This window comes from Dama dama, chromosome 3 (assembly GCF_033118175.1).
Source record: "Dama dama isolate Ldn47 chromosome 3, ASM3311817v1, whole genome shotgun sequence".
Taxonomy (NCBI): Eukaryota; Metazoa; Chordata; class Mammalia; order Artiodactyla; family Cervidae; genus Dama; species Dama dama.
The window spans coordinates 23,692,313-23,706,288 of NC_083683.1; the positions used below are offsets into that span (position 1 = coordinate 23,692,313).

General features: G+C 35.7%; 1 protein-coding gene across 5 annotated transcripts in view; it reads right to left on the reverse strand.

Annotated features, from left to right (window-relative positions):
* OSBPL8 (oxysterol binding protein like 8) overlaps positions 1 to 13,976 on the reverse strand; it is a 163,538-nt gene that overhangs the window by 21,318 nt on the left and 128,244 nt on the right. For all 5 annotated transcript variants that reach the window (XM_061124868.1, XM_061124896.1, XM_061124876.1 and 2 more), the window contains 7 exons: positions 13,003 to 13,087; positions 11,259 to 11,430; positions 8,432 to 8,669; positions 7,691 to 7,875; positions 4,214 to 4,295; positions 3,830 to 3,928; positions 2,065 to 2,161 (listed from right to left, as the gene is read on the reverse strand). In XM_061124868.1, the coding sequence (XP_060980851.1) occupies positions 2,065 to 2,161; positions 3,830 to 3,928; positions 4,214 to 4,295; positions 7,691 to 7,875; positions 8,432 to 8,669; positions 11,259 to 11,430; positions 13,003 to 13,087 (958 nt within the window). The remainder of the gene's footprint in view (positions 1 to 2,064; positions 2,162 to 3,829; positions 3,929 to 4,213; positions 4,296 to 7,690; positions 7,876 to 8,431; positions 8,670 to 11,258; positions 11,431 to 13,002; positions 13,088 to 13,976) is intronic.

Sequence of the window (13,976 nt, forward strand, 5' to 3'; positions counted from 1 at the left end):
TTGTCCACACACATTTTTAACACAGTAAAACCACACAAATCTTTTGTATCCAACTGTATACATGTGCTAGCATATCATTAAATCGTTTACCTTTTATTATATAGTATTCATAGCCATATTATATCTTAAAATAACTGAATGTTTCCTTATTTTAAAGGAAATATGTGTTCTTCATGGGCAAGTTGAAAAATCCAAAGATAATTATCCATAATTCTATAATTCAGGTTAATCATGAAATCTTGATTTTTTTCCTAAACATGAATGCATGTTTATTTTTACTTTAAAAACATGAATACTTTTAAAGTAGAGGTGACTCAGAGCATAGATGTATTCTGCTTTTCATTTAACATTGTATCATCAGCTATTTCAGATTATAGTGTACATTACAATTACCTGAGGAGATTATAAAAATGTATATTCTTGAGCCCAGTGATTTTGATTTGGTAAGTCAAGACTGGGGTTCAGAATTCCAAAATCTTAACTCAAATTCTGATTATGAAATTGACGGTTCATGCATACTATTTGAAAAACAAGAGCAGCTGTCCCAAATGATTATAAATTACTTAACCCATAGCAAAATGGCTAAGTACCTATATTTCACCTGCTCCACAGAATATAAGAAACCCATTTAAAAATAAATGGTTCTTAGGGCAAAGACTAGTGGTACAAGAAAAAAACAGATCAACAGACCTCAGAAGATAGAACCTGAAATAGAAAATAATGCCACTAAAAGCCATTTATAAATAAACTAGATACCGAGAAAATTAGTTGGCTTTTAGGAAAAGAAAGTCGTGATCTTGCTTCACTCCATTCACAACCTATACATCAAAGTAAGTTCTAGACAAATTAAAGATCAATGAGAGCATAAAAGTGTAAGAATATACAAGTGAATTATTACATAAGCTGAAGTGTGAAAGGATTTTTCTAACTGTGACATTAAAAGCAAAAACCATCAAAGGAAAAATTGATAATTTAGTACATCAAAATGTCAAGAGACTACTTGTTAAGAGGAATACACTCTGCCCAGATGTCATTAAATTTAGCTTAATTTAGATTCAAGAAAATGCACCAATTCCTAAAACAAAATAAATTATCAAACTCTCCAGGCAAGAATCAATAACCAAAGAAGAAACTAGGAAGTTACAAAAAAACTGTCCTTACAAAGTCTGAACTTAGTAAATTCTTTCAAATTACAAAGGAACAGACAGTTCTGATATACACAACTATATTCATTGTAACACTGAAAAAAGAAGGCTAGCTGCAAGTAATCCCAGAAAGCGAGCTATGTAGTTGGTACTCAATAAAAATTCTACAAGGGTAGAACACACATTCACAAAAACTATCTACACTATAGTCAGGGTAGGGACATGAAGAGATGAAGGGTACAGTGGGGAAAAACTCAAATACATGCAACTTTCAGAAGAAAATGATCACACTCTGAAACAAGAGAAATATAAAACTAGGCAAAAAAATCAAAACCAGAAGCCAAACAAAGCAAGCGTCAAGGGATGATCTGCTTGTTTGAATTGTCACAGGTTTTGGATTAAGAGTTCCTACTGTACATATTTCTTTATTTTCCTTCTTTTTTTTTTTTTAACAAAAGTTTTTAGTAGCATGTTACTTGATTCAAGGTAAAAATATCATTACTCTCAATATTGGACTCAGGACAGGTATTCTAACTGTATTTGGATTCTCTCTCTCTATTCAAAGACTAAATCAAAAGATCAACCTCTCAGGTACAGTGAAATGAAACAAAAAATCTTAGTAGAGCTAAAGGCTAAAGAAATATATTGTGGACTAAAATGGCAAGCTATAGTGGACAGTCATTCTGTCTTTTGGTAAGTGGTATTTGCAGTAAATTTACACATATGTGATGAAACCTCTATTTATGAATGAGCAAAGAAAAACAACAAAAACAAAAAGTCATCATCCAAGTAAAACTGATACTTAAAATGACATACAAATCCCTTGCTGAAAACAGTACAAGACATTGTCTATATTAAAGCTCACCAGAAAATACTAAATCCCAGAAAAGCATATAGATTGAGACATGGGTAAACTCACCATAGAACTTGGACTTAGCCAGGATACTACCACTAAGGCAAAATCCGTCTTTTCGGTTACTGACATAAAAGGCAGATATTGGTGGATGATGCGACACCTATTGAACACAGGAAACATACATGAAAATATAGTAATTATGAGCATATTACTGTGATATTATCAAAAGCTCAAGTCTTAGAAGTATATTCTAATAATGAATTAAAAGAAATATTTGGTAAGTATTTAACAGTAAAACTAAATATTGATGATTGTAGGAACCAATCTCCAAGATGCATCTCAAGGAAACCCACCTCCTGGTATTCACAGCAATAGATGAGCTCCTCTTACACTGTACCCACTGTACCCGGGTCAGTCTGTGTGGAAGTCACAGTATGTCACCTCTGAAATTAGGCTATAATGCAGCATGTATCTTGGTGGGTGTGTCTCTCTCAAATCACTAGCTTTGAATAGCCAGCTTCCACGTTGTCAACAACTCTACGGAGAGGCCCATGTGATAAGGTACTGACCTCCTCTCAAAAGCCATGTGATGACCTTGGAAGCAGAATCCTTCAGCCCAGAAGCCTTCAGAAGATTGCAAAGCTGGCTGACATCTTGACCTCAACCTCAGGAGAGACCCTGAGCCAGAATCCCCCAGCTAAACAGCTCTCAGGTCCCTAACCTTATTACATGAAATAATAAATGTTCGTTGTCTTAAGCCATGAAGTTTTGAATTTGTTATACAGCAATGAATAACTAATACAGTGGCTATTCTTCATGTAGATTACTGAACAGACTTAAGAAACTAACAAAAGCTTTAACAAATATGTCATTTTAATAATTAATATTTTGATACGTACACAGCTTAAGGTTTCTTAAGTTTGTCTCTTAAGAGACAAAGGTAAAATGAATCACTTCTCAAGCTTCTCAGTGAAGAATTATAGCGAACTAACATGCAATCATTTAAAAAACTAATGGAGATAAAGTGCTTTCAATCTGTGGAGTACATCAAAATTTATTGGGAAGACGAAGGTTTCTCAAATAACACCTTGTATTCTCATCCTCCTTACATTCTCTATATGGAAGATAAGCAGGCCAGAATTTATTTAGATGAATAGCTGGGAAGAAATAGGGTTGGAGAATTAAACTGAAAAATAATGAGGCAAAAAAGTGCACTATCAGGTAATCTAGTTGTGAATGCACAGATCTGACTACTGTGGGGTGCTTAAAAAGGCAGGTGAGCGCAAGTTGCTCAGTCGTATCCGACTCAGCGACCCCATGGACTATACAGTCCATGGAATTCTCCAGGCCAGAATACTGGAGTGGGTAGCTGTTCCCTTCTCCAGGGGATCTTCCCAACCCAGGGATCGAACCCAGGTCTCCCACATTGCAGGTGGATTCTTTTACCAGCTGAGCCACCACAGAAGCCCCAAAAGGCCAGTAATGTGAGATAAATTTAGAAAGATCTGGAGGACTCTGAATGTTAGAGAAATGGGTTTAAATTTGATTTAGGAATTGGAGAACCATTGAAGCATCTGGTCCAAAAAAACCAAAAAACAAAAACAGAGAGCAAAGCAAGAAAAATAAAGACTTGATTTTGATCACAGGATTCTATGACTGTAGGAGAGTATGGTATTTAGTAGTAGTCAGTATTAAGAGGTTGAATGCTTATCAGATGTTCCCTAGTAAGAAAGATTAATCAACAGTGAGTTTACTGAGTTAATATTTTCCCTAAAAAAAATCTTAACTTCCAAATCAGTTTTCCTTCTATAACAAGCATTTCTAATACCTGTTCAGCAATATAAAAAGTTTTGCTGTTTGTTCTGGGATGAATCCACAAACATCGGAAAGTCTCACCAAGTATAGGATTATAAGGTTTCTTCAGTCCCTAGTAAAAAACATACAAGTTTCAAATTATAAACATGGAAGATTCCAAGTACTAACTTAAACCAGTCAAGATGGGCTTAACTGTATCATCTGAGAATTATCCTTATAAAATTATAATGACATGAAATAAAACTAAATGACTTCAATCAGAATACAGATCTATACAACCAAGTATTTTGCAATTTTGCTAAGTGAAAGAGGGCTTGCAATGTAATTATTCATAAATAATCTAAGATAACCCAAAAAAACATATATAAGGCTAAAGAAAGTAAAGCATAAACACTACCTTTGGCTTTTTATAGAATCCTGACAAATACCATTTCACTACTTTCTTCAAACGGAAATAAGGATTTTCTTCAAGAGCAGCCCTAAAAAACAAAATGATAAGATGGAAAAATTTTACAGAACATATCACAAAGCCTCCCTAATATTAATGAGGCCAACAACTGAATATGAAATGATAGGAAAGTATACAATTCATATTTAAAACAGACGGTAAAAGTAACCATGGCAATCAGTATGCAAGAGTCATTTTGCATAACCTAGTTATTTTTCTCCCCATTTTTCTTATTATTTGATATATTGCCCTAGCATCTGCTTAAGTAGTTTTTGAAAACTCTCTAAACCAAGGTTTCTCAACTGGGGTTCTAAAGAACCCTAGATATTGCTATTTGAAAATGTGATTGAAAAAAATAAACACAGATTCTGAGATTCACGCACTGCATGTTCTCTAGCATTTGCAATGCTGAAGCAATGGCCAAGCAGTCTTGCTAATGATTTCATTAGAAGTGTTTAGTCCTTTTTGTCAGAAAAGGACCACGTCCACTTGATCTAGTCTCTTCTCAGCTGATGATGTTAATTAGAAGCGATCAACAGTAGCTGGTGAGTGCTATAGTGCAACATGCTAATACCAGCCTCTTCCATGAAACTGCCTCTCTGAAGCACATGACTATGTGCCCTTTTAGTCCCTAGTATAAGATGCAGAAGTTTCAAATCACCAATATGGAAAACAAAATAATTTATACCAATCAAAAAGGTTTTAACCCTACTTTTAGACTTGAATCTCCCCTATTTGCTACCAACTGATTTTCCAGAGTTATTTAATAACTACCAATTTAATAGATAAAGAACAGTTTTCATTTTAAAAGACACAGTTTTAGAAGCTATGACTCACCCGTCCCCTTGCCCTTCTGCCATTGATGTGAACATAGTAAAACACTGATTGTGTTTTTCAGAAGTCAATCTGAGAAGTCTATACACACACACACACACACACACAAACACAGCAATTTAACTATTTATACTACTCCCTTTAAGCACGTCTAAAGGTCCAATACAGTGATCTCTGAGATGAAGAGTGAGGTGGAGGAGGCTAGGCCTAGGCTTGCTGACAACTGGGCCAAGTTAAAGTTGTTGAGCTTTTCCGGAGTTATCCCTCTCATTGTGCTCTTCTTGCTTTAAATTCTCTTATTATGAAATTTATTTAAAACTTTACATGCATGTAGAATACATAGTTCAAACTCCAAAGCAATATAAAAAAGTATACAGTCTTGCCAATGCCCCATCTCTCCATGTTCTTCCTGCTTAGCCTACCATAGGCAACTTTCTTTTTAAAATGTTTCTTTTTACTCAGTTTTCTTAAAGCATAAAGAAGCAGATATAATATACAGCTTTTTTCTTTAAAAGGGAGAGGAAACAACGCATTCTTTTGTACTTTGGTTTTGTTTTTTTTTACACACACAGGTAAAATCCCGACGATCCCTCTAAATCAGTCTGCAGAGCTCTTCCTTAGTGTGGATGTACCATACATTACTTAACCAGTCAACTGTGGCTGGAAACTTGAGTTATCTAATCTTTTGCTATTTCAAGCCCTGCTGCCACAATTCTGTACGTGTATCAGTTTGTCTATGTAGCGTTGTGTCTGTAGCTGTTATTCTCAGACGCAGGATTACTGGACCAAAGGGCTGAATGCACTGACATGTTTTGGCAAATACCGCCAGGTTCCCTTCAAAGGCACCGTGCAGGTCTGGATGAGCCAGCGGCAGTCTGTGAGAGCCTGCCGCCCCATACATCCTCCCCGACCGTGTGCGGCCCGACGTGCAATCTCTGAATCTGGGGAGACGGGCATCTCTCAAGAACCTATTGTGATTCATAGGAAGCTGCCTCATATTCTCAGAGAAATAAGTTTTTAGCTAGATAAAAGAAAGGAGAACTGAGGTATAAGAGCATTTAGAATTTTGGTCAATGAGATGGATGGAAAAATAGACCTTACTATGGTCTGAATTTGCACTTTTCATATTTAAAGTTAAGTTTACATGTTTAAGGACTTGTTTCTGTTGTGTGTGTTAGTCACTCTGTCACGTCCGACTCTGAGACCCGATGGACTGTAGCCCACCAGGCTCCTCTGTGCGTGGGATTCTCTAGGAAAGAATACTGGAGTGGGTAGCCATTCCCTTCTCCAGGGGATCTTCCTAGCCCAGGGATTGAACCCGGGTCTTATGCATTGCAGGCAGATTCTTTACCACCTGAGCCACCAGGGAAGACTTAAGAATCTGCCTGCAGCGCAAGAGACCAGGGACCAATACCTGGGTCGGGAAGATCCCCTGGAGAAGGGAATGGCTACGCACTCCAGTATTCTTGCCTGCAGAATTCCTTGTTCCTATACTTCATTTTTAAACTGCCGGGTCATTTCCTCCACTCTTTTTTTTCTATTAAGTTATTGACCATTTTCATTCACTGGTTAAGAACTCTTTTTATTTTAGGGAGCTTAACATTTCATGTTTGACTTAATTTGCAAAAATCTCCCACAGTTTTATCAATTATCCTTTGAATCAGCTTATGCTTTTTTCCCTTGCAACATTCATTAATGCAACTAATGGACTGAATACAGATACTGATGAAGAATCTAAAAATCAGGTCACAAGGCCAGAACCTTGTATCTCAGAAAACACAGCGTCTTGAAACTGCTGCTGGAATGGGGGCAGCAGGTGGAACCTTGAAAAGTCTGGTTCTCCAAGAAACTGCTGGGAAGGAGGTAGGCAGATCCTCCTCCACCTCCTTTAGGCCTGCCTTTTTCAGAATTACACCCAGGATCAGCTGGCAGGAAGGAAAACAAAGAGAACGGGGATTTATGCCATGAGCCAGCAACTGGCAGGCTGTTCCGGATGCAGTAAGAAGCACATGCCTTATTGCATACAGAGAGGATACGCACAGACGCAAGCAGAGACCCTGGGACAGGACCTGCACAAGGGCTCAGGGGAGGAGAACAAGGAATGCCAGCCAGCTCTCCCCGTGCGGGCTGAGTGCACAGGTCAGGGAGCCTGTGACGGCAGTGCTGTCAAGGCAGACGCAGAATTCCCGTCTTCCTCAAGCTTGTGATCACCCCATTTGACCTCAGAAACATCACAGCAGAGCATTAAACATACTTCTTACTAAGGTCAACTAGTGGTGGAGAAGAGAGAACAGGATCTCATTAGAGCTTGATTTTGGTACAGCATAACAGCATGTCTGACACTCTGCGACCCCATGGACTGTAGCCTACCAGGCTCCTCCGTCCATGGGATTCTCCAGGCAAGAATACTGGAGTGGGGTGCCACTTCCTTCTTCAGGGGATCTTCCCAACCCAGGGATCGAACCCACGTTTCCCGCATTGTGGGCAGACACTTTACTGTCTAAGCCACCAGGGAAACCAACAACTGAAATTAGCACTCTGAAAAATCTCTAAAACCATGAAGCATCTTTTAAGAAATGAGGATTTACTTACTCAGACAGGAAATCTGCATGATAGTAGTAATCTGAAAGTTTATCCAGGAAAGAACGGGGTTCCAAAATAAAGGTAGGCAGAACCACCCTGGACAGATCCATGCCAGGACGAACTTGTTTCAGCAAAGTCCAGATAAGGCTTTTGTTTTCTTCAGACACAGTTTCTGTTTGAGACGCCTCCCCTGCCTTTTGCAATTAACAAAAAATACTGAAATACTGTATTTATTTCAGACGCATAGATATGTATGTAGATAAGACAGCTAATGCAGAAAAAAATAATTCACTATAGGATTATTCCGAGCATTCTCAAAATGTGAAAATAACCCATTAGGCAATTAGTCAATAGCTATAAAATTTAGTAAAAGGGTAGTTGCAAGAGACACTAAAGTGAATGATATTTTCAAAGAATCCAATACAAAAAATATCATACTCTATACTATGTTTACTTCTATGCATTAGCAACAAGAAAGTTATAAATTCACACTTCCCTGCAGTTTACTTTGTATCTGGCAATAATATCAAGGAGTTTCTTATTTCAAAAGAAAACCTGATGAAAATATAAACTTTAAATTCAATATACTATATTGGCATTTGTATGAGTATATATGTTTAGCTGTTCAAAATAAGTATTATATGAATACTATTCTCTTTTAGGAAAATAAGCAATAGGTCATACAAACATGTTCAATTTCATCTGTACGTTCATAGAAAATAAAAGTCTTTGAAAATCACACACTGTTACCTCTCCGAGTTCTTCATGGCTCTGTTCAGTGTAGGTGGTCTCCTTCAAGGGCTCAACAGGCTCAGGCTCAATATATGAGTCATCTTGCCTTTCTGACGTGTCTGTGTCGCTTTCTTCACTTTTCCCCATCACCTCGTTGTCAGACTCATCATGCTCTTGATCATTTTCTTTATCAGATTTATCAGAATACATATCTTGGTCCTTAAAATGCTGTCGTTCAATTTCACTATCATTTAACCTTAAGGGAAAGAATTATTAGCAGGAAGGATAAAGGAGGTTAAGAATATACAATTTATAAGTAAGAATGATATGTAACACTTACTGAGAATTTACTATGTGCTGGACACCATTCTAAGTGCTTTTTTTATACATAGTTTTACTCATTTAATTGTAAAAATGCCCTATGAGATAAGTAAAATGATTATTCTCACTTCACAGATAAATGGGGGCATAGAGAAACTAAAACATGAAAAATATTAAAAGATAACACTCTGAACTCTTTGCTTCACTATCCTTTAGGTCTAAATTTTTCAAAACAAAAATTTTAGACTATTTCTTGCTAGAATTTTTGTTAGTTTCACAAATATCACTTGAATGTTTGAATCAACCTATCACTTCTGGTCTAAAGAAAAAACTTCAAGTCAAGACCACCAGATTCTCAAGTGAACACAAATGAATTATGACTTTCTACCTGTAAAGGTCTCCAAATTCACTCATAATAATTTCAACAATAAAAGGAGAAAATGTATGAGGCAATTATGTTGATTTAATACTTGACTGATAAGTTTAACCTTGGGAAAAAAATCCAGGAAGAATTAGAAATGCAGATTTCAGCTTAATTGAACTTTCAGTCTAAAATTGTTAAGCTGCCATACCCAACCTTATTCTTACTTATATGATTAGGGTTGCTAATCTGCATAAAAATGAAATAATGAAATCATTTCCAGAATCAAATTTTTTTTAGAAATTTCTTATTTGAGTAAGTACTTGTGAGTTTCATTTGGTATAAAAATTTTATAAAGCTCTTTACAAATGAATACATGGTACCATTATACATAACTGATACTTTAATAATGTTGAGATAAGTAACAGACCATAGAAGCTCCATTTGATTCTTATTTTAGTGTCTATTTTTTAAAAATCTTCCTACATTTAGATTTCAATCAGAGAACTCCTAATACAAATTCATTTTTTTAGAATACTTGCTATTTTCTTTTTTATCCTTTACAATTACATATTTTTAAAAAACATAGTCTAAAATTTCTGCCCTTGCTTTCTTACCATTTAGTCTCTCCTTTACCCCTCACAGTGTGGTTTTTATTTTCTCTTTTATTTTGTTTGATCCTCTCTTCCCCTTTGGCAAGCTATCCAGTTTCAAGACTTCATCATCACTTCTATGTGATGATTTCCCCTGCTTGCTTTTAAATGCTTGGCTGACCATCTATATGTCCAGAAACCACTGCTTCTTCAACATGTCTAATATTTACATTATCCAATTACATACAAAGAAAAAGGTTCAAAGTTTTTCAATGAATACATATGTGAAGCAGCTGAATTTTTAAGATCCCCACATAAGAGTATTTCAGGGTTACCTGGTATTCAACAATACCAGGGGAAGAGATTCCTGTATCAGCTGCACCTCCCTCCCCCGCATCCCGCCTCACTCGGGCTCCTACACCAGGATAAAATAAAGCTACGCTGCTCAGTCACTTCAGGTGTGTCCGACTCTTTGCGACCCCATGGACTGAAGTCTGCCAGGCTCCTCTATCCATGGGATTCTACAGGCAAGAATACTGGAGTGGGTTGTCATTTCCTTTTCCAAAAATAAAACTATAGGCTACATTACTAGATATACAAAGAAAGCATGTAAAAGATCAGGTAATGGTAGTCTTAAAAGAGAGTAAAAAAAAATAGTCAAAAGAAAAGGAAGAAAAAAGTTCAGTTCAGGTTACAGGGCAGAGAGGAGAGAAACAGCTTAACTTTGAGGAGAATAACCTCAGTGCCAATATGAGTAAGTGACTACAGAGAAGCCGAGGGTGGGGGCCAGGGAGGAAAAGGGGAAGTCTACTTCTCTTGCAAAGCAACAGAAGAGATCTGAACCATAACAAACCTCTGGACCTCTTCTTTCCTTGGAGAAAAATTTTTTAGTATTAACTACAACAAATGCTTCAGGGGAAAAAAACAAAAACAGGATACAGTTAAAACTTGAAATACCATTTAACAGAAGAATTCCACAAACGCCAGGTAGAATAAGCCAAGTCCCATTTAAAACAAAACAAAAAAAACACTGCTATAGAAGAGCAATAGAAGGATGAATTATATGAGGCAAGAAAGGCTTCACATGTAATATTTGAGATTGAGATTGGCCTTGAAGAAAACACAGGAGTATGACAGAAAAAAAGCAAGGAGGACTAGAAATCGTTCTTAATGGAGGGAACACCATACACAAAGACAAGATTGTTAGTATGGTTGTATTTAGGAAAGAACAAGTTACTCACATTAGCTGGAATCAAAGAACTTTCTATACCTCATCATAGCAACTAAACAGATTTTAAACCAGGCCATAGGGGTTTAATGGAGTAGGAAATGGTAACCAACTCCAGTATTCTTGCCTGGAAAATTCCATGGACAGAGGAGCCTGGCAGGCTGCGGTCGGTGGGGTTGCAGAGGGTCAGACACGACTGGGTGACTGAGCAAGCACACAAAGGGGTTTAAAGCAGACAGGTTTCAGTCCTAAATACAGCACAGAATTCTCGGCCTGCCAACAGACCTAGTGAATAGCACAGTCTTGAAAATAATCACCATGTTAGTGGCAATATCTACTTACTGGAAATTGTCACCACTGTGGAGATTGTTAGCACGTAATAAGCCATACAAAGTCACATGTGTGCTCTCTGATGAGATGCTCAGGTCATGTTCTTTTCCTTCCCTGATCATTGTACGTTTAAGAAGACTAGAACATTTCAAAGCCAACTCCAAAGCATCCATCCAGCATCTTCCTAGAAGAATGCAGATTCAAAAGCACTGTAACTCAAGGAACTAGAAAAACTAGCATCCAACATAATTTATCATAGTTAACTTTTGAACGTATTATTTCTCTCAGAAACATGCACTGTAAAAGCTAATTCGAATATAAAGTCCTTCCAGGATTTCTTAATGCAGTTTTTTTCAGTATAATAAATGCTTTTTACATGTTAAATATCTAGAAACCACTGGTAAATAAATAGCATTAATGCACATTAGGAAATACACTTAATCTAAAATAAGTGTACTTAATCTTTAAAAGCTTCCAATGTTAACGTATAGTATAATTTGAAGGTACCAAAAAAGGTACATAAAATATACCTAAGAATTATGTTTCTACTAGGAAACAAACTAAAATAATATTTTCTTGTTGATAAGACATCTATCCCAAGTTTAGCACCTCAATTTTAAGTCAGAAAAATGCCTGTACAAATAATGTTACTGTCATATTAGTCAGGAGAAACATTAACAACTTAATTTTTTAATGTGTGTTGACTATATATATTTTTTAAAATTTTATTTTATATTGGACTAGAGTTGATTTACAATATTGTGCTTCCAGTGTACAACAAAGTGATTCAGCTATACATATACAAATATCTATTCTTTTTCAAAACCTTTCCCATTTAGGTTATTACAGACTGTTGAGCAGAGTTCCCTGTGCTATTCAGTAGGTCCTTGTTTGTTATCCGTTTTCTTTTTTTTGTTATCCGTTTTAAATATAGGAGTATGTACATGTTGATCCCAAACTCCCAATTTAGTCCTCCTCTCCTACAAACTATTTTTGAAATTAAAATTCAGAACAGTATTAGCAGAAAAAATTGTTAATTGATCTGAGAAGTCATACATATTTGTTTCAAGATATGCTAAAAAATCAGCCAAATAAATCATTTTCATAATGAAAATGCATGCATATGATATTTTAATTTAAAAAATAATCATCTAATAAAAGGAAATTTTAGAAGGTTACATGACTCCCTAAGCTAAGATGGTCTAAACTATAAAACATAAAAGTTAGGGGAAAAAAATCCATTACCAGTTATTAAGGTTTTAAAGATACCTTGCTTTCATATAAGTTACACCCTCCCTATGTTTGTCTCAGGAAGTAAATATTAAGTAATAAGTACATAAGACAAGCTTGCACTTGAGTGTCTTATGTAAAGAAAAATAATGCATGTGGTGTCTCATGTTAATATTTAATAATAAAATATAAACAGTACTAAATGTACTTCTAAAATGACAAAACAATGCATTACCACAGAGAACACTAACCAAGTCAAAAGAGTGTTGATATGTCATGAAAGATGAAGCGGAAACTCCAGGCTGCTAATTTATCATTCAATTATACAACGCTTCCTTTCTATCAGATTTCCCTGTTTGTCAACCAAGTTGATGATATAAATATTTAGTGTTCTAAATAATTTATGATCATAATACCTTTACTGAAATTCCATACTAAAGACAAATTTCCCAAAGGAAAACACAGTCATATATGAAATAAATCCTTAAAAATGAGGATCGAAATCCAGCCCATTATTTTTATTTACCGTCTGACTCTGAAGTGGCTCGGATGATCAAATAACTGCTAGGTAAGGGCTGAGTTATGGATCCAACTGCTTCACCTTTTGGACCCTTAAAAAGCAAAATAACAAAATAAATGGTGTATAGTATTATGAGATCTCAACTTTATATTTATTATTACCTGTAATAAACTAAGTAAGGCATGGATTATAATTTTTAAAAGCAAGCAAGGGTTAATTTCATGCTTCTTGAGAGCAAATGTCAAGTAATCAGGAAAGCTTTCCTCTTCCACCAAATTTAACTTCCTTACCAGAAAACTGAATTTATAGTTGATACTTCATATTATCTCTGCAGATACTATATGGAATCTATATGGATGGTTTACAGATTAAAGCAGATGGTTTATATATTAAAGCCTAAAATTTAACATACTAGACGAAATTTTAATTTAATGGAGAATTTCCACACTACAAAAACTGCTAGCTAAGAAATACTAAATTTCTGGAAGTCTAAAGAAACAGCTGGAAATATAGGAAAGAGAGAAATGAACTTTTACTAGGTCCAGGGAAAAATAATTTTTTAAGTTGTTAGATCAAAGAATAAAATGGATTTAAAAAGCATATACATCAGGAAGTAAGAAGGAACATTCAAAATGAAAAAAGTAGAAACAAATCAATATGATTTCAACAAATCCTACAGTACCCCGTGGGTGTTTTCAACTGGCTTTATAATTTATGGTCCAGTTCCTAGAACCACTATAGAGTAGGACCATAAGTCAAATTGCCCGGTTTTCAATCTAGGATGACTCCATACTAGAAAAATTACTTAAGTAACTTCTTTATGCCTCAATTTCTTTATCTAGGTAATAGGAGAAATTTGTATCCTCCTTACGAGTAGGAGAATTTAAGAAAAGATTCCATATAGTATGCTGAAAAGAGTCCCTGACACAAAGTAGAAGTTTATAAACATTATTCTGTTCCTATTCATAGAAATGACCACA